This window comes from Miscanthus floridulus, chromosome 8 (genome assembly GCF_019320115.1).
Source record: "Miscanthus floridulus cultivar M001 chromosome 8, ASM1932011v1, whole genome shotgun sequence".
NCBI classification, from domain to species: Eukaryota; Viridiplantae; Streptophyta; class Magnoliopsida; order Poales; family Poaceae; genus Miscanthus; species Miscanthus floridulus.
The window spans coordinates 51419518-51439361 of NC_089587.1; the positions used below are offsets into that span (position 1 = coordinate 51419518).

Sequence of the window (19844 nt, forward strand, 5' to 3'; positions counted from 1 at the left end):
TTACAAACTTTACCCTCTTGACCATTTGCAATAAACCCATCAGGCTGATCCATGTAGATCTCTTCCTCAAGCTCTCCATTTAGGAAGGCTGTCTTGACATCCATCTGATGAATGAAAAGACCATGTGAGGCAGCCAGGGATAGCAACACACGAATGGTCGTCAATCGAGCAACAGGTGAGTAAGTATCAAAGTAATCTTCACCTTCCTTCTGTGTATAACCCTTAGCAACAAGCCTAGCTTTGTACTTCTCAATTGTACCATCAGGCCTCAGCTTCTTTTTAAACACCCATTTACAACCCACAGGTTTGCAACCAAATGGACGGTCAACCACTTCCCACGTCCCATTGGACATAATGGAGTCCATCTCACTTTGCACTGCCTCCTTCCACATGTCAGAATCAGGAGAAGAGTATGCCTCAGAAATGGTTGTGGGAGTGTCATCCACGAGATATATAATAAAGTCTTCTCCAAAGGATTTTGCAACTCGTTGCCTCTTACTCCTTCGAGTGACAGTATTATCATCCTCCTCAGGATTTTGCTCAAGCTCATGGGTGTTATCATCAGCGTGTATATTTGATTCATGAAGTTCAGGAATAGGATCATGACTAGACATGCTAGATGCACCTATTTTCATTGGAAATTCATTCTCAAAGAACGTGGCATCTCTAGACTCCATGACCGTTCCAACAGCCATATCAGGAGCACTAGAATTTATTATTAAAAAACGATAGCCCACACTATGAATGGCATAGCCTAAGAAAACACAATCTACAGTTTTTGGTCCAAGCTTTCGCTTTTTGTTTATTGGCACGTTCACTTTGGCCAAACAACCCCAAACGCGAAGATAAGAAATATTTAATCTCTTTTTCTCCCAATCCTCAAATGGAGTGATTTCTTTGTTCTTTGTGGGCACTCTATTTAGGACATGATTCGCAGTTAAAATTGCCTCACCCCACCATTCCTTAGATAAACCAGCTGTCTCCGACATGGCATTCACCAAGTCAGTTAGAGTGTGGTTCTTTCTTTCAGCAATTCCATTGGATTGTGGTGAATATGGAGGTGTCCTCTCATGAATTATACCGTGCACCGCGCAAAACTCAGAAAATTCATTAGAGAAATATTCTCCCCCGCGATCAGACCGCAACCGTTTGATATGCTTTTCAAGTTGATTCTCAGCCTCAGCTTTAAAGGTTTTAAAATAATGTAATGCCTCATCTTTTGTTTTAATTAGGTACACATAGCAATATCGAGTGCAATCATCTATGAACGTTATAAAGTATCTCTTACCACCTTTTGTCAAAATTCCGTTCATTTCACAAATATCGGAATGGATGAGTTCAAGTGGTGCTAACTCTCTCGCCACAGCTGCCTTGTGAGGCTTGCGAGGTTGTTTTGCCTCAATGCATGTATGACATTTGGAGCTTTTGGCAACGTCAAATTTAGGAATTAAATTCAAACCAGCTAAGCGGGACATGCAACCAAGATTAACATGACATAATCGAGAATGCCAAACATTCATCTCAACATTAACGTTATTAACGACATTATTCACTGCAAGAGGTAAAGTATCAACCAAAGACAAGCGGAACAAGCCTCCGCTCTCATAGCCTTTTCCAACAAAGGTTCCATACTTTGACATAACACACTTATTCGACTCAAACACAAGTTTAAAACCGTCTCGACATAGCAGAGAGCCACTAATAAGATTTTTCCTTATTGAGGGGACATGATGCACGTTCTTGAGTTGCACGGTCTTCCCCGAAGTAAGCTTCAGATCCACCGTACCAACACCATGAACACCAGCACGCGCGCCATTCCCCATCAGCAAGGCTCCACTCCTCCCGACCTGGTAAAAAGAAAACAAGGACTTATCAGCACACACATGTATATTTGCACCTGTATCAACCCACCAATCAGGTGAGGAACAAACTGTAAATGCAGATAAATTACCATACCCAGCAGCGTCTGCATCAGTCTCAATGGTGTTGACTGTCTTCGCCTTTGGTGGGGGCTTCCACTTAGCCTCAGGACACTCTCTAGAAAAATGCCCAGTGTTCCCACAAGTGAAGCAGTTCATCTTTGCCTTGTCTAATCCCATCTTCTTATTATTACCTTTCTTGAAGAAGGTAGTGGATTTCTGCTTAAGCTCCTGCTGGGGCTTCTTCTTTTGTGGCTTAGGACGAAACTTTTGCACCACATGTGCACTAGTAGTCGCCTCACCATTCCCGCCCTTGCTCTTTCCCTTAACATCCTTTGCTCTTGTCTTGTCCTCAACATCAAGAGTGCCAACAAGTTCAGCAATGCTAAACTGCTGCCTCTTGTGTTTCAAGGTAGTAGCAAAATCAGTCCAGGAAGGTGGCAGCTTAGCAATAATGCAACCTGCCACGAACCTGTCAGGGAGAGGACAGCCGTACAGCTCCAATTCCTTCACCAGTCCCTGTATCTCATGAGCCTGTTCGACTACAGGACGGTTATCAACCATCTTGTAGTCATGGAACTGCTCCATGATGTACAGCTCAGAACCGGCGTCGGAAAGACCGTACCGGGCCTCAAGGGCTTCCCACACAGCTCTGCCAGTCGGGAGTGGTATGTAGGCATCAACCAGAGAATCATTGATGATGCTCAACAGTGCAGCCTTGCACATGGTCTCAGCATGTCCCCAAGCCTGCTCATCCTCATCGGATCTCACAGTAGCAGGCTGCTCATTGAGCACATGACCACAGCGCATGGCCGACAACCACAGAAGGGCTTTCTCACGCCACCTCTTGTAGTGAGTGCCCTCAAACGGCGTAGGCTTTAGCATGCCCGCAAAGCCAACAGATGAAAATGACCTGAAATTACGTTTTTGGATTGTTGACAAATAAGGCATTTTCATATTTATTTTAATCCATAAAAATAACGCAATAAAAAAGATAGTGAAGTCATGAATGAAAAGACAGAAACAGTTCATGACAAATGTTAACATGATGATAAGACAAATTATAGAGCCGAAACATATGTGAAACATTGTTTTACATAGCTGAAGCATCATAGACATGATCGTTTTATATAACTGAAGCATCACAGACATGATCACAAATATAAAAGATGTGTTCTCAAATATTAAGATCATGATGATCACAAAATTAAAAGGAACCAGAAAACCAGTACTAGCATAATCATCCAAATCAACCAAACAGAGCATGTTGAAAGTTAAAGCAATATTGCCTAGGAACATCATGATACTGATAATGAAACTCAGAAGAGGGTGAAGGAGATTATACCCTGCGGCGGAGCCGCTCGCACCAGGAAAAGCCATGGTGGTGCTTTGCTGTTGTAGTCGTCCCGCTCGATGCAGTGCAGAAAAGGATGCCGTGAAGAGGCACCGCTACAGGTTCACCAGCGAGTAGTCGTGCCACCACCGACACTCCCCAAAAACGTAATCGTCCGTCTTCACCCGAGCAGGTGAAGCCCACGACGGAGATGCGTTCCGGAGGCCTACTCTTCCATCTCTGGTGCTCGCCGGAGGTGGAACGGGAAGAACTTGCGCTGCTGGAAAGTGGTGTATTTCGCCAAGAGATTTTAACCGAGAAGGGAGGATTTGATTTATAGGCAGAGGCCAGAAGACGAGAAGCCGACGGCACCGAGGGGTCACACCTCCCTTCTGCGGTGGGAGAGATGGAGACGGAGAGCCAGGAGTCACGGGAGTTACCAGAAACTCCTCCAATCAATTCCAATCAATTCGTCAGTTTCAAAAATAAAGGCCTCACCCGCCCGTCCGCTCGCTCGCCGCCGCCCGCCTGCCTCGCCACGGGCTCGGGCCGGGCGGCGGCGGCGGCGCGCGCGCGCGTGTGGCATCCAGGTGATCCACTTTTACTTCTCAAATAGATCGACCAATGACCAAGTATTTAAGTAGAGTCGCCTCTCGATTAAATTCCCATATGGTATAAAACCATTAATGCACATGTACGGACCATAGAGTTTAATAGAGTTATTAAATAAATGGGCCAAGCCCATAATATCTAACAATTTCATGCTGCTATGAGACAATGGTCTGAATCAAATGAATCGCGGAGGATTATAGTGGACACGGGTCTCAGGAAAGAAGCGGCGAGCAGTCATGTCTGTTTTGGCTAAAAACTAATTGTGCACATATCTTGAAAACATTTGCCACAGAGCGTGGCAAAGGTTGGGATACCATGGTAGCCAACCAAAGGGACCCTTTACCCTAAGTACACGCCACAACTGGTATACACAGAATGTTAGTGCTGATTTTGATTTTGTCAGCATAGTGTACTTTTTTGACAGGTAAAAAGATTGAAAATTGTGGTATATATAATATATATGCCTAATTAATCCCAAATCATGCAGCTTCATCTAGCTTACTTGCATTGGCATATCATTACTTTGGTTGATTGTGCCCACTGTTTGCTGTAAAGGTCGTTTTTACTTTATTTCTTTTGTGATTCTAACCTCCTAAGGCTAATCTTTTTTCTCCTGCTATATCAGCAGAAATGAACACTTTCTGATCTTTCGTTTAAAAAAGAACTGTCGTTGTGCAGTTTGACATGATTATAGTGAGCCTGAATATTTGTTCTCTTATAACATTTCTATTTCATAAAAAGGATCAACTGAGGAAGTCATAAATAATGCATGAGAATGAATGTGTACACCTGATTCATCTCTTGGGAAACTATACTTTTGATACGTTTCATGGCTCCAAACAAAGTCTTGTATTGCTGGTTTTAACTATACCTAGCCCTCTTCTTGGATTATGGGTTCAGAAAAATCGCGGAATTGTCATGACCTTTATCAATTTACACGCCAATAATTCCTCAAAAAAAAATTACACGCCAATAGTTTTGTGTCATGAGTTGGAATGACCAGTGGTCTCTACTCTCTACCGTATAACAGAAGTATCCAACAAACAAACATAAATACTTTCTGAAGTTGGATGTGGTGAAATACGGAAGGCTCTTCACCTGCAGTTCGTCTGTGTATGTGGTAGTGCTACGGAAGCCGGAAGCGGATCAAGTATTCAAGTTCAGCGCTGAGTGATATTCATCTTGGTAAATAACACCCTTCGACCAACAGGTACACAAAAGTGTTTCCTTGTTGTACCATGGGGAAGAAAAGACAATTGATCGATCCGACTCTGATCCTACAACAGCGAGAATACGTCGAGGCTGTTCTAAGGACTGGCACGATTAGCTGAATACCATGGGACAATGCCGCAATCACCATTTGGCAAGGCATTTCCAGTACTGTCTTCCAGGGGCATGTCATTTTCGTCATAAGATCTGTAACTATTAATCAAGCATAGCATACTGAGAGGAGATTTTCACAGATCAGATAATAATAACGATAATCCAGGAACAAATACGGTGGCAAATGGAAAAAAAACGAGAATGGACCTGTGATCCACCATAAGAATCACAGAAAGGATATATCATCAAAAGCTCTCAATAGGTTTTCAGTTTCCACATGACCTTAGGTTTCTTACTCCTGTAGTATATATGTTCGAACCTCTAGCAACAGAGAACTGTTGTTGTTGGTTGATTTTTTTCTTTCTTTCTGCACCGCCCAGAAACCATAGAAAATCACTTGGGGGTTCATCATTTAGTTCAGATGACAAGAGGCCAGTTTTCAAAGAAAACAAGAGCTAAATGACAGACTTGCTGCCATCTGAAATTGTTGCAGATTGTCCGGTTGAGGGAAATTACTGCATTTTTTTTTCAAAAGAAGCGTATACATGATGCATTAGTAGGAAGCATTTTTTTTTACCAACACATTTAGCTTCTGTCTGTATAGTATATGCTTCTCTGCATATGCTTCCTACTAATGCATAAACGATAAACTTGTCACAATGCATTAAATGTTTAACGGATCAGATGGTGTTGAGAACAATGATTGAGGCACAAGCAAAATAAGAGGCTGACCTTGAGACCCAGCTAAGGGAATCACCAATAATGTGTGGTGTGCCATGCAAAATTCTAGCAGCAAGGAGCTTAGATTCCCTCCCTCTATGCAAGTGTGAACGTGTGGCACTAACATATAAAACTTAAAAGAGAGAATTTCATTCTACTATCATGAAGCCTAGATTTCTTTCCGCAACCATTGGCAACCCCATAGCTAGAAAATTTCAATGTTGAACCTGCCCAAGATGAATTGCCACAAAACCAGCAATATCGGAGCGATCTCACAATGGGATCCATGGACTGACTCATTGGTTGTTGATTTCGTCCCATGGAGCCCAGTCAATGCAAGAAACACCCTAGCTTTCAATCACGAGAGCACCCAAATTATGCTTCACGGCATCTGAACTGGCTTTCAGATCTTCAAATCGCCTTGTTTAGCGCCATCGATAAGCAGGCAATGGGTAAGTTTGCTATCTCCTATAGAATGTGGATAAACATAAGGTGACACGGAAAAAAAAAGGCATCATAGAAGGAGCCCACTTTGGCAGGCTTACAGGTTGCATCACCTGCAGCATCACTGTAGCACTGGTCAGTGGTTCCACCCGTTCGTTTTAGCTTGTTTGCCTTATACTGTTGGCTGATTTGATGTGAGAAAAAAATATTATTCGTTGCTGATAAACCATAACTTATAAACCGAATACGACCAAGCGAACAAGCCGAATTACGGTCTACGGGACTAGAGGAGCCTGTGAAGCCATTTTTCGCTGGCTCCTACAGTGTATGAACAGTGCCAGAATCAGAGCGGCCCTTGGCCCTGACAAATAAGCCCTAGATATGTTGTTGCTACATGTAGCAATTGCGTTAGTAGCGGGCACAGTCACAGCAAATCCCAAACCTCGCTGGCAGAAGCACAGCTCTGTAGCAACATTCATTATTATCAGTTCATCAAGGCGGAAACAAACCGCTCACAACTTATTACATCAGAGACAAGCATTACTACATCCTAGGACAGCACCCGGGTATCCCGGTCTTCAGTGGAGTTCCCTGAGGAAGTCGGTGTTGTCAACCAAAACCTACAATGTTAAGGATAAATGTCATATATAGGTATAGCAATCATTCGATTTTATGATTCATTAGATTTGGGGGGCTAAGTCACACCAAACAAACACAATACTCATGAGATGATATGATATAGTGCAGCTAAAGATATTGGAGCTATAGCTTTAGCTTCCCAGTGTACACCCATGAAACATAATCCTGTTTTCACAATGGCTGGGATTCACAGGTGCATCAAGTTTAAGCTTTGAAACTATGGTAGTGCAAAGTTTATGCAAAGCATTAATCATTTCATTGTCACTGGCTCTAGATTTGAAGAAAGAAGGGCAGGCCTGGTGCAGTGGTGAGAGCTGTCTCACTGAGTCACCAGGTCGTTGGTTCGAAGCACCTCTCCACAGATTTTGCGGGGGAAAGGCTTGCCTCGGTTTTTCCCTTCCCCAGACCCCACTCATGTGGGGCTCTAGATTTGAAGAAAGCACTAGTCAACTTAACTTTTTATTTTACACGAAAATTTAACAGCTAACTGTATACAAAAGATGGAAGCATACCACTTTCCAGCCATCTGGATCAACAAAAGAGGCAATCTTAGTGTTGATCCCAGGTAGTGGCCCTGGCTGCCGTAAAATCTTGCCACCTAGTTCTTTGGTCGCCAGATCAACCGCCTCAGCACTCTTGTACACATCATTGGTGCCAATGGCAACCTGCACTTACATAAGCCAAACAATTAAGAAATGCCAAAATGTAATTAGAAAAATGCTTCAGATAAAGATTTCGTAAAGACCTGAGCATATGCATTGCCCTTCCTGTATTCTGTGACTCCATAGTTGTATGTCAACTCCAGAACAGTTGTCTTGTCCTCATCAGCATAGCCCAACATGGCAATGGTATACTGTATAAGGGTGAAAACATTCAGTCCACTAAGCCAAAGAACACTACTTCTTGGGGGGGGGGGGGGGGGGGGGAGGATTCTCTCAACACTATGAAACGTAACAACATTCTTTCAGTGCCAAATAACTGCAACTACCTTGTAATCAGGTACATCCTTCTTCCTTAGGAGCTTCAACCCTAGAGCCTGCATGGAAACAAACAAACCATACATCATCATGTATGACTGGTCCTCTAGAGATAAAAATAAGAAATACATCTCTAACTTTTGGAATAGCACAGCTTTACAAAAGGAAAGAAAATACCTTCTCATAAAACTTGATAGAACGCTCAAGGTCACCAACACGAAGCATGACCTGGCAAAGAGGCTCAGGTGTCTCAGCCCTCTGGATAAGCTCAAACATGTAGCCATCAGGGTCCTGTGCGAAGGCAATAACAGTGGATCCTCCCTTGACAGGACCAGGTTCGCGGGTGATCTTGCCACCCTTGGATTTAATATTCTCAGACAACTTGTACACCTGCATTTGCATCCACGATATCATATATAAACCATAATTCTGCAGCATCTACAATAGGCTATTGCAAATCGACAATACTTACATCCTCATTAGCGATTGCGAAATGCCCAAAGCCCGTTCCAATGTCATACTTGTCAACACCATAGTCTGTTGAATAAGAGTGAACTTGTTACCACATTAGAAGTTACAGAAAACGAAAATAAATTCCCGAGAAAAGAATTAGGTCAGTTCATATGAAGAGAGAAAAATATCCATTGCTAACTTTCTTATAGGGTTCACAAATTGTGCAACTGCAAAAATTAGTAGCATAGTGAAACAAATAAACAAAATTTTGGCAGGTCACTGAACATACTGTAAGTCAATTCAACTGCAAAGTTGGTATCCTCTGGTCCAAAGCCAAGGAAGGCGTTGGTGTACTTCTCCTCAGGAATATCCCTTTTCCTCAGCAGTTTCATCCCAAAGCATTCCGTGTAGTATCTACAAGAATCACAAGGTCACATAAAAAAGCATGATTCTAGCCGCAGATGTTGCAAATGTCAGCATACTTGATTGTGCGGTCCAGATCCCCAACACGGTAAACAGCGTGGAGCATCCTCTTGTTGTCCTGTTTATGCCAGTCAAGCACAGTCTCAGCTGGCACCTCAGCTGGCTTCGAGGCTTCACTACCAGTTGCCATCGCTGATGAAAGAGCTGCACATTTGATAAGAATAAGGGAGGAAAGATAATCTTAACTAGAACAAAGGATGAAAGCATCAGGTGTTCATATTGCTAAAAAAATCTTATTTTTTTCAGCACGGAACGTCTATTTAGTCAATGCTTTTCTCTGAAACGCAGGAATTTATGAGAAATATCACCCTCTCCTGTACACAAAAGGATCAGTGTTCAAATGACAGAACGCAAGGTGAATGAATCTCCTTTTTTCTTAACTGTCCACTTTTCATCCCAATCCCAAACTACATCTAAAATATTTTATACTGGAGAAGATAGCAGCAGCTCAACCAAATCATAGACACAGAGATGCAGGTCTCCCCCTTGGGGAGAACTTTGAGGATGCATTAGTCAACTATTAGATGGACACACAACCAAATGAACGAAGACGGAAACCTAGTAAGATAGGAACCCCAAAATCTAGATCGCGGCATGGCATGCCATGTAAAATCTTTACAGGGCTGCGCTAACCCTCCCGTTGTGTTTCATGTTTCAGCATTTGGGAGAAGGGGACACCCAAATCAAACTCCGTGGGGAAGTGAAAGACCTCAGTAGAGGATTCCTTCCTTTACAATCTGTTACCAGGGGGCGCCCGACCCCGAGTCCCGACCCCGACCCCGACCCCAAAATCACGAATCGCGATCGGCCAAAGGCTAGCCAACAGACGAGCAGGCGGAGGAGCGGCGCAGCCATCCAGGCGAGTAGGCGACCAGGCGGGCGGCGGCCAGACGGCCATGGGCCACGTCTCACGACGGCCAGGCGGAGGCGGGCGGGGGTCGCCGGCCAGCGGCCAGGTCAGGCGGCCAGGCGGGCAGTGGCCGGGGCCCAGAGCCAGGGGCTAGGGCGGCGGCGGCGGCGGCGGCGGCGGAGTAGATGGATTTGAAGGTAGACGCTCGCCTTGGCTTGGATTCGGACGGTCTGATTCGATTCGGTGAAGCAGCACGCGCAGGCACAGCGGTGGTGATCTCTCCTCAACCGATCGCTCCCTTCTTCTGGCTTTGGCTTTCCTCCGGTGGAGAGTGGAGAGTGAAGGCGCCACGCCCACAAACAAACAGGCTATACGGTCCACAAGGACAGGACAGGAGTGCCAAGTGTGCCGCACGCGAGAAGGTCCCTCAGCCCTTTTTCAATATTTTTTTTTTTTCGTCTAGGAAAGAAAAGATTTATAAAAAAATGGTGTTTTGTTTTTTTATACACCTTCTGTTTCAGCTTATACTAGGTCGTTTTGGCTTCTCTGCATACATAAATTTTATCACGTATCTAGACATATCGTATATCTAGATATATACGTAGCTCAGGACACAGAGTAGTATTTAAATAATATAAGTGACGAAGCTGTTGTACTGAATTTATTAAAATATATACAAGATATCATTTTCTTAATTCAATAATTTGGACGCTATCTCTATCTATGTACTACTCCCTTGTAAAAAAAAGTTGGTTTAGAAATGAATCTGCACAAGTTGCAAACGGTCTTTTTTTTACGGAAGGAGTACATAAGTGCGAAAGGGAATTGTCGTCGGGACACACTAATTAATAATTATGCGTCACAATCACTTTCTCACCGACAAGTGAGTCCGCACCTTCCCATGATCCATATACTAAACTCACGCATGCAAACTACCTTTAGGAAGTCATTTTTTTTCGTTCCCCAAATCCTAGCGCCACTCGTCATGTTCGTTTGTCTTATAATCCGCACTTTTCAGACTTGTTTTTTCAGCGAAGCGAACGGACTATACACACATTCTCCTTCACGCTTTTTCACTTAATTAATTACAAGTTGCAATGCACATATACTCACCAAGTTAGTTATATTCTGTGAGAAAAAAAAAACATTGATCTTGCTACAAGTAAGTATAGATCAACGCAGAGAGAACTTTACCGATTGAGTCCATGGGAGACGGTGCAGGCGCAAGATTCCCGGACACCTTGCCTGCTTGCTCCTGCCTAGGACCAACACCGTTGTTGGTCTGAGCAGCGACAACACCTAGAACAGGCAGGAGCAAAACGAGCATATATGCAGTCGAAACCCAACCAGACATCACACGAGGCATGAAACCGACTGAAACTAACTGGGTTTGTAACTGCAGTCTGCAAGACCTTGTATAGAACCACCTATCAAGGGCAAAGTGCATGACCATCATATAAAGGCATGGCCATGGGTTGCAGCTACGACTGCAGGCCACTGTGGCTGTGAGGTGTGTTTAGTAAACGCTTGTTGAGATATAGCGGCCGGAGCAGTGATGGTTCCGGCCAGACGCCGTAGGACGGTTGCAGATGTGTCTTGCACGTAGTTTCAAGGCAAACAAAGTGTGGTATAGGCCTTTACAATGTGCTTAGACCATCTCCAATAGTTAAGTCTGACTTCTAGCTCTAAGATCGTAGATGTTATCTTAGAGATAACACTAGTTCCTAATATCTCTGATGAACCATATTTTAGTTTGTCTATTCTTAGAGATACCACTAAACTAATATCTCTGATGAACCATATATATTTATGCTTTCCTTATTTGACAGCATGTCTATTTATTCTTTTTCTATTTGGCACTACATGCCGCTGCTACATGGAAGATTATAAATGTCGTTTTAGCTGCCACTTGACACCGTTAGTGCATCAAATGGACGGCAATGCAATTTATAGAAGGAAATTTCAAGTTGGTGCTAGACAAGGAAGTTCAAATTTTTTGAGTGATATATACGGAAGAGAGATTTGTTTCAATGTCAATGTTCCCTTTTATAAGGCGCCGGCCGGAATGACACGATCTCCTAAACTATACTTTGACCATTCATTTATTTTATATTATATTATTTATGTTTATAAACTTATGATCATTGGATAGTATAATTGCTTACAAATATAGTTGTATCAAGTTTATATTATCATAGTTAAAAATTGTTAGCCAAATTATTGGTCAAGGTTTTTAAAGTTTGACTCTTGATATGTGTGCGCGCCTTATAAAAGGGAATAGAGGTAGTAATTCTCTCACGATTGTTTGTGCGCTCTAATGGTTTCTGCGGCTGATAAGCTGGCTGATGCTGTTTTGTTGTGAGAGAAAAATATTGTACCATGGCTGATAAGTTCAAGCGAACATGGCGTAATAAACTTTTCAACCTAAGTTTGCCCAAACAGATATTAAATGACACTTCCTTATTACATCATTATAAGGTGAGTTCGACCAATTGCAAAGGTCCACAATACCAAAATCACCAAGCTTTCATCTCATGGTAAAATTTTGCGATGACGGAAGGGGCAAACTACAAACTACTATCATTATGCATAGGCCATGAATGACATAGAAGAGCTAATTGCATTGTCCAACAAAAGCTTGACCGCGACCATCGTTTCCCATTGAGAAAGCCAAACAAAGAAATGTACGGTAAAATAATGGAAGAAGATGAGCCGTCAAATCAATCAATAGAAGTTGAGGATATAAAGGCTTGGCCATGGGTTGCGGATATGACTGCAAGCCGGTGTGGTGTACCATAGGGTGTGAGGTGTTAAGGGAACAACGTGTTGAAACAACAGATAGAACATTGATGGTTCTGGATGCCTACATGTCCTACATGTAGTTTCAGAGCATGCAAAGTGCGGCACGGGCCTTTGCACCATGCTTTGGCCATCTTCCAACAAATAAGTCAGTTGTTAGCTCTAAAACCATACATGTTATCTAAGAGATATTACTAAACTAATTTCTCTAATGAACCATCTCTAAGGTTGACTTTTATTGCTTTTAAGATCTATATGTACACACAAGATGGGCTGATAAACTGCACACCATCTCAATGGCTATCCCTCCTCTATCACTTGAGGTATATCTTGAATACGGGTTTTCACCAAGGAAAAATAAATTTCCTCTGGTGGACCAAATAACCCCTTGTAATATTAATAGTTTGTGATGTATCCTTTTAATTCATATCACCCTCGATTACTCCATCTTCTTGTTCCAAATTGAAGATACGTTGTTTTCTATGTCTTTCATTAGCAACCACAGGTGGAAATATTGGGTGTTATCATTACCTTCCAAGAGGTATTTACATTTTGCTCGCTCATACCATTCAATTTCTTCTTCCCTCAATATATGAACCAATCGTTCATTGAGATAGTGTTTTAAGTTTAACTCTTGGTCACTAAGCCGTCTAATTTTTGCCATTTTATATCTAACTCGTCAATCATTAAGGTCAATTTTTTTCTCCTCCTTTTTAATGCGGCCAGCTGTATTTTTGGCCCATCCTCTTAAAAAACTGGCGAAGTGTTGTGATTTTATTTTGCCAGCTTTCCATGGCAGTCATTCATGAGGTTTCTGATTACCACACATCAGCAACCAAATCATAGAATCCATCACGTATGAGTCACTCTCTTCTCTCAGATTTGAAAAGAGGTTGTTGTTTATTGTGAGAAGAAGAAACGGTGTGTGATCTAAACTTCTATCTTTAGCATGTATCGTTGTGCGAGGAATATGGATAGATATATAGATAGATATGCTCTGTTCGGTGGAGCTCTAGCTATAGGAAATCTATACATTTCCTAGAGTTGGTCACTTGCAGCTATAGGAAATTATGGATCTAGAGTTGCAGACATGTTAAATACATTTACATAACTTTTTTATAATTTAGATTATTAAATAAAAAAATATCTAAACCACTTTAATTAATCTACAAACTATAGATCCAGCGTAGATCTCCAAGCTAACTCGTAAATTCTCTTCTCCTAACTAATGGGTTAAAATTATAAACCAGAACGGGCCGGTCGGATCGCATGGCTTCGGCCTCATGGGCTTAATCCCCAGACAGTCTGAAACGGGAGATGGACCCACCTGTGCCAGCCCATGCTTATCCTCCTGCAGAAGAGAAGAAAAGATCCTGCTGCCCTCGTCGTCAGTCGTCATCCCAAGGCTGCTGCAAAATGGGGAGAGACGGGGTTTAAGCCAGTAGTCGAGGAAGGAGAGGTTCTCCTCACTTCACCTCGGCTCGCTCTCTCCTGCGCGGTCCTGCTCCCATGGAGTCGGCGGCGATTGGGTCGCAGTCCCCGCTCTCCTTCCCCTCCAACCTCTGGTGCGTGCTCCGCTCCCTTGCTTAATTCCTTCCGAGCCCCCCGTGCGCGCGCAGGCGCAGTGTGTCGCTGTCAGCGGGCGAGGAACGATTTATCCTCGCGGCGCGATGCGGCGATGCGATGGTGCCGGTGTCTTTTTGTGATTCGCGGTGGGGATGGATGCGAGGCTCCTCGGTTTATGCTTCTCTGTCCCGTGGGTGGGGAGTGGATGCTGCAGCTGGCAGCTGGTAGGGCGTTTGTGGGGAGCGCTGATTTGTCTAATTTCGTGGAGACCCACGGCCGGGTCTCCAATTCGCGGCTGCCTGCGTGTTATTCGGCCTGTGGTGGACCTCTGCGCGGCTTGCGCGCGCGAATTTCACGGTGTACAAATGTGGCCTCGGAAGGGTAGGCTGCTGCTTTCTTCTGCCTTGGCCATGTAACCAAGCATTCGGGTTCGTTCCACTGACCTGTTCAGTGCGAATGCGCCCCCCTAGCTTTATGGTGAACTGTGAAGAAGAAAATGTTGTTTTACAGCATTATCAGCGCAACTCTCATCTGCAAGCTAAAAAATTCTGACGTGCTCAAATTGCGTGCAGTCTGTGTGTTTTGTGTGCATAGTGGGTTATATGGCTGTTCCGGGCTTAGATACATTTGATTATTTGCAGTAGTCATTAATCTTCCATTCACTTCAACCATGACGCGTACATGTCCGATGTCAAAGTCAAACTGACTCTTCCTAGATATCTGCCCACGTCATATTTATGGGGTAAAAAAATTCCAGACTGATGGGCCTGTGATTGCAAAGATCCTCGCATCTAGGTTGTCATTTGACAAGCTTAAAGAATTCTGCTTCATTTCTTATTCTTTTTTTGGGTGGTGGGGGGCTGTGAATTCATTTCTTGGGATCTGTCAAAATCATGTTATGTCTACTTCCATATAAAATAAAAGGAGAACAGTTTCGTCATGTAATTTCTGTATATTCAATAAATTAACATGCATTTGAATGTGTTACATTGTACTTTTCCCTGTGATAATGCTTTCGCCCCCTTGCTTAACTCTGCCTGGAACGTGTTTGACTGTTTCAGCAAAGCAAAAGTATCCTCTGGTTTACCAATATACAATGTGAAGATCAAGAGCAATCGTAGGCTTGAGGTGGTTTGCCGTGGGATGTTAGCTACAAGAAAGTTTATGAAAAGGAAAAAGAAAGAAGAAGTTTTCAAGGATGCTGCTGATGAGGCCGAGCAGATGAATTGGAGGAGAATGATGAGAGAGATAGAGGAGGCGGGATCAGTTGTACCCATTCTGAAGACTCAGCGGAGAGGGAAAGGGCCACTTCCAAGAGATGTTATTCTTGGGACTCTCGTGCGGTTCAAACAATTGAAAAAATGGAATATTGTCAGTGAGGTATGCTCACTTGCACCAGATGACCCATATAGAAACTGGCTTGGTGACTAAACAGCTAGCTGTGATTCTTGAATATAAAAATAGTCCACTTTCAGGATTCTATACTAATTTCTATACCCTTTTCTTTTCAGATTCAGCATTGGTGGGACTTCAGTGAGATGGACTTCTTGATGCTTGTGACAGCTTATGGAAAGTTGGGGGATTTTAGCAGGGCAGAAAGGGTTCTAAAGTACATGAACAAGAAAGGTTACCAGCCTAGCGTCATATCACAGACTGGTCTGATGGAGGCGTATGGAAGAGGGAAGCAGTACCGTAAAGCTGAAGCAGTATTCCGTAGGATGCAAACATCAGGCCCTGAACCATCACTGGTGACATATCAAATCATTTTGAAATGTTTAGTTGAGGTCAGTATATAGCTGTCATATATTATCTATACACTGTACTCTAATGATTTAGCCACTAAAAATAGATGAAACCAGGCCCAATATTTAACCACCTCTCTGTCAATTCCAACTAGAGCAAACAACCACTCTGCTACTATGATTCTGTTTTTTATACTATACATTTACGTGTAGATGTTTACAAGTTTGTGGGTCCTTTTTATAGTAATTAGTATGAGAACAGTCATTGTGAGGTTCGGTTTACCACCCCACATCTCTCCTATTGCAACCCCACACCTTGGACAGGGCATATAGGCTGCAAAATTGGAATTTAAACTAAAGTTAGCTTACACAAAGCATACTCGAATTGAAACCAAAACCACCAATGTTGCACTTTAATAACATGAAATTACCGGAATTGTCTTACAATTTAGCTCACCTAGCACCATCGGAGACCCTAACCCTACCACCAACTCAAGAAATCAACACGGAAGAGGGTTCAACTGATCCGCAAGCCATAGCTACATTCTCCTCCATTAAATACCTCCAGGTGTGCATCTGAAACAAGAGAAGAGATGTGTATTGCTAAATGTGACTATTTAACTTGTAGTGCGTTATTTGCAACCACTGGTGACTTTTACTAGGGTATTTGAAATTTTCCCTATAATTAATCCCTTCAGAAAACTAGTTATGATGATTTCCGATTTTCTGAATTCATACTTTTGGCCGTATAAATTTATTTGTAATTGGTGGCAGGGTGACAAATATAAGGAAGCTGAAGCTATATTTGAGGACCTTCTTAATGAAAAAAGAACTTCTTTTAAGCCAGACCAGAAGATGTTTCATATGATGATTTATATGTACAAGAAAGCTGGTGACTATGCCCAGGCTCGTAAGCTATTCGCACTGATGTCGGAGAGAGGAATTCCACTATCTACAGTCACTTTTAATAGTTTGATGTCATTTGAGACAGACTACAAGGAAGTTTCAAGTATTTATGATCAGGTACTTTCTTGCTAATTGCACAATCAGATTATCAGTATTTAGTTGTGCAATCGTTATGGTACAGAATTAAGATATATAGGGTGTATCAGTATTCTTTTCCCTAATAATTCTACAAATTATAGATGCAAAGAGCTGGGCTGAAACCAGATGTTGTGAGCTATTCCCTGCTCATCAAAGCTTATGGGAAAGCCAGAAGGGAAGAAGAAGCATTGGCAGTTTTTGAAGAGATGCTTGATGCTGGAGTCAGGTCTTTCTCTGTCACTATTTTTATTGTCTTATTACAGCTTAAGGCTTGATCATCATGCTACACTACATGAAAAATGCAGACATAGTTTTGTAGTGCAGTTAAGGGTATTTGGGGATCTTTGTCAATCCTCATTAAGGACTTCTAGCCCCAATTAGTGAAAAACTTGAGAGACTTCAAAGTTTGGAATTAGGTATAGAAGTATAGAACCCAAAATGTTTGATTTACTCAAACCTTTACCCCTAATTTTATGAAAATTTGTTCTATTTAGTTGAATACATGCAGTTCTTAAGCATACTGAAGAGTTGTTGTTAGGCTTGATAATGTTCATTTTGAGTTGTGGAAGTCAATTGGAGGCCTTCTTTCATGATTTCAAGTCAATATATTCTATGGATAAGCTGAAAACTATGCGTGTAGTTAAAAGAAAATTTCCGTGCAGAATAGCTGCTTGAGATTGAAATGTTCCTGTGAGTACTATTCTGAAGTATGTTATTTTGCAGGCCGACACGCAAATCATATAACATTTTGCTTGATGCATTTGCAATATCTGGATTGGTAGAAGAGGCTAATACAGTATTCAAGGCAATGAGAAGACACAGGTATAACCCATGTCATTGTACCTGACTTTTAGAAATACATTGAACTGTAGATTTCTCACCTTGTCACACCATTTGCCTTTGCAGGGTTGAGCCTGATCTTTGCTCTTATACAACTATGGTCTTAGCTTATGTAAACGCATCTGACATGAATGGAGCTGAGAAATTCTTTCGTAGGATTAAAGAGGATGGTCTGAAGCCCAATGTTGTGGTTTATGGTACTCTGATGAAAGGCTATTCAAAGTTAAATAATGTTGAGAAAGTTATGCGGGTGTATGAGAGAATGCGGATCCAGGGTGTTGAACCCAACCAGACTATATATACTACCATCATGGATGCGCATGGCAGGAACTCGGATCTTCGAAATGCTGTCATTTGGTTCAAAGAAATGGAAGCTCGTGGATACCCACCAGACCAGAAAGCAAAAAATATCCTACTTTCGCTTGCCAACACACCAGAAGAAGAACAAGAAGCGAATGAATTGGTAGGGAATGGTGCAATTCAGCTGGAAGTGAAACCTGATAATGAAGTGGTGGATGGTGATGATGGGCATGAAGTTATACATACTGATGCTGGAAATCACCATTTGCTAGACGACAGACAAACAAGAAACCATGTAAATGGTAGGATCAGAGTTGGTAATTATACTTTTGATGAGGAGGATGACGATGATGATTATGAGGAAGAGGATGATGAAGAGTTCAATTTTGTTTCTTTCAAAGATAAGAGAGAACTAAATTTTGCAAGTTGATGTCATAAATCTTGGTGTATGTTTTTTCCACAAACTCATGATCACACGATGGCCTTTCCTATACAAAGAGACTAACTTGAAATGTGAATAGAATTTGGCTCGAACCTTGAACGATCTTTTCTGTCTAGCCTTGTCTTTTGAAGGAAAGTGATTTAAGGCAGAAGGACATTAGTGGATCCCTGTGGCGCCGATAGTTTATCAGGTAAGTCATACCATGTACTTCTGATTGATTGCAGCCTCACTGGATACAAACCAAACACCCCTCAGCCGGTCAGTTTCACCTGCTGTGTAAGAATTACAGCAGTTTATATTTCTCAACACCACCACAGTTGAGTATACTAAAACTTCTCGACTCTTCATACATGTTTCTAGACTTATTCTGACTTGGTTACACCTGATTAAACCACTGTTCAATTATGTATGTACTTTTGATACGTGACACTGGACCATGCTGTTTAGGAAATATAATTTCACATACTGGAACTTTCAAAGATGCCGATAAGATAACTATAAGCATCAAGGACTAATTTCTGCCAACAGAAGCCAATAATCTTTCTGAAATGGATGTAGACGGTAACACCTTGTGACTGTCCATCACTCCATCCTTGATGCATCGGTAACTGTTACATGGTACAACTGAACTATGAAGTTTCATTTATCTTTGTCATATCTCATGACATTATCACATGGAGAGAAGAAAACAAGTTTTTACATGAAGTGCTTATGTCTGTTTTCCAATCAATTTCTATTGTTGAGAATGTGGTATTTTATCTAGAGCATTCAATGTTATTTGGCATGGTATGGAACTTCTACGCGATCTGGATCGGCCTACACCTGTGAAGATGTTTTCTTCAGAACTGATAAAAAGGAAATTTCGACAAGTTCTTATAGTTTGTCAAACTTAATTTTTTCTGCTTTTGGCAACTCCGGAAGATTGGTGAATTTTCTAAAGACCTGACTTCGGTTTTTTTTTGGTAATTCAGGTGTACTAATGAACATTAAATAGAATGTTTCACAAAATCGAGCTTACTGTACTTGATCTTGACAGCTTCTGTAGCCTTTCTTGTTCATAAAATCGAGCTATGGCTGCCAGTTGTTCCACTTCCACACGTCTGTGTGGCGATCTTTAATATATGATCATCTTGATACGTTCTGGAATTTGCTCCACTGTTCATCAAATTGAGGTACACTGTTGACTGTTGTGGGAACTGTTCACTGCGTATTTTATACGGCGACTCTAATAGCCATAGTTTCTTGTAAAAAAAAAAATAGTCATAGTTAAAAGGAACGGAAGCTCAATGGCGACAGCTGGGATTTTTTGCCGTCCTATTTGGAGTTGGAGCTCCTTCCAGGTTTTCATCGTAAACTGA

General features: G+C 42.1%; 2 protein-coding genes across 3 annotated transcripts; one reads left to right on the forward strand and one right to left on the reverse strand.

The window, feature by feature from the left end:
* Positions 1 to 6679: 6679 nt before the first annotated feature.
* Positions 6680 to 10127, reverse strand: LOC136476368 (lactoylglutathione lyase-like). Of its 2 annotated transcripts, none has more exons than XM_066474185.1 (9): positions 9963 to 10127; positions 8903 to 9047; positions 8710 to 8834; positions 8440 to 8504; positions 8145 to 8357; positions 7979 to 8026; positions 7736 to 7843; positions 7503 to 7655; positions 6680 to 6971 (listed from the first exon to the last, which is right to left on the reverse strand). In XM_066474185.1, exons 2-9 carry the CDS (start codon positions 9031 to 9033, stop codon positions 6930 to 6932), a joined length of 885 nt encoding a protein of 294 aa, XP_066330282.1. In that variant the 5' UTR covers positions 9034 to 9047; positions 9963 to 10127; the 3' UTR covers positions 6680 to 6929. The 2 variants fall into 2 exon arrangements, with proteins under 2 accessions (XP_066330282.1, XP_066330281.1); XM_066474184.1 differs by having other exon boundaries at positions 8903 to 9035; positions 9963 to 10096.
* A 3710-nt stretch (positions 10128 to 13837) lies between these two features.
* LOC136471998 (pentatricopeptide repeat-containing protein At3g59040-like) lies at positions 13838 to 18567 on the forward strand. The gene is made up of 7 exons (XM_066469743.1): positions 13838 to 14117; positions 15180 to 15498; positions 15630 to 15902; positions 16635 to 16883; positions 17006 to 17130; positions 17628 to 17726; positions 17811 to 18567. The coding sequence occupies exons 1-7, from the start codon at positions 14062 to 14064 to the stop codon at positions 18472 to 18474; spliced, it is 1785 nt and encodes a 594-aa protein (XP_066325840.1). The 5' UTR covers positions 13838 to 14061; the 3' UTR covers positions 18475 to 18567.
* The last annotated feature ends 1277 nt before the right edge of the window (positions 18568 to 19844 follow it).

Coding starts and splice junctions, on each gene's coding strand:
- LOC136471998 (XM_066469743.1), top strand. CDS start 14,062: ATGGAGTCGGCGGCGATTGGGTCGCAGTCCCCGCTCTCCTTCCCCTCC. Junction 15,903..16,634: donor TTTTGAAATGTTTAGTTGAG/GTCAGTATATAG, acceptor AATTGGTGGCAG/GGTGACAAATATAAGGAAGC. Junction 17,131..17,627: donor ATGCTTGATGCTGGAGTCAG/GTCTTTCTCTGT, acceptor GTTATTTTGCAG/GCCGACACGCAAATCATATA.
- LOC136476368 (XM_066474185.1), bottom strand. CDS start 9,033: ATGGCAACTGGTAGTGAAGCCTCGAAGCCAGCTGAGGTGCCAGCTGAG. Junction 8,835..8,902: donor GATCTGGACCGCACAATCAA/GTATGCTGACAT, acceptor TGATTCTTGTAG/ATACTACACGGAATGCTTTG. Junction 8,358..8,439: donor TCGCAATCGCTAATGAGGAT/GTAAGTATTGTC, acceptor ATGCAAATGCAG/GTGTACAAGTTGTCTGAGAA.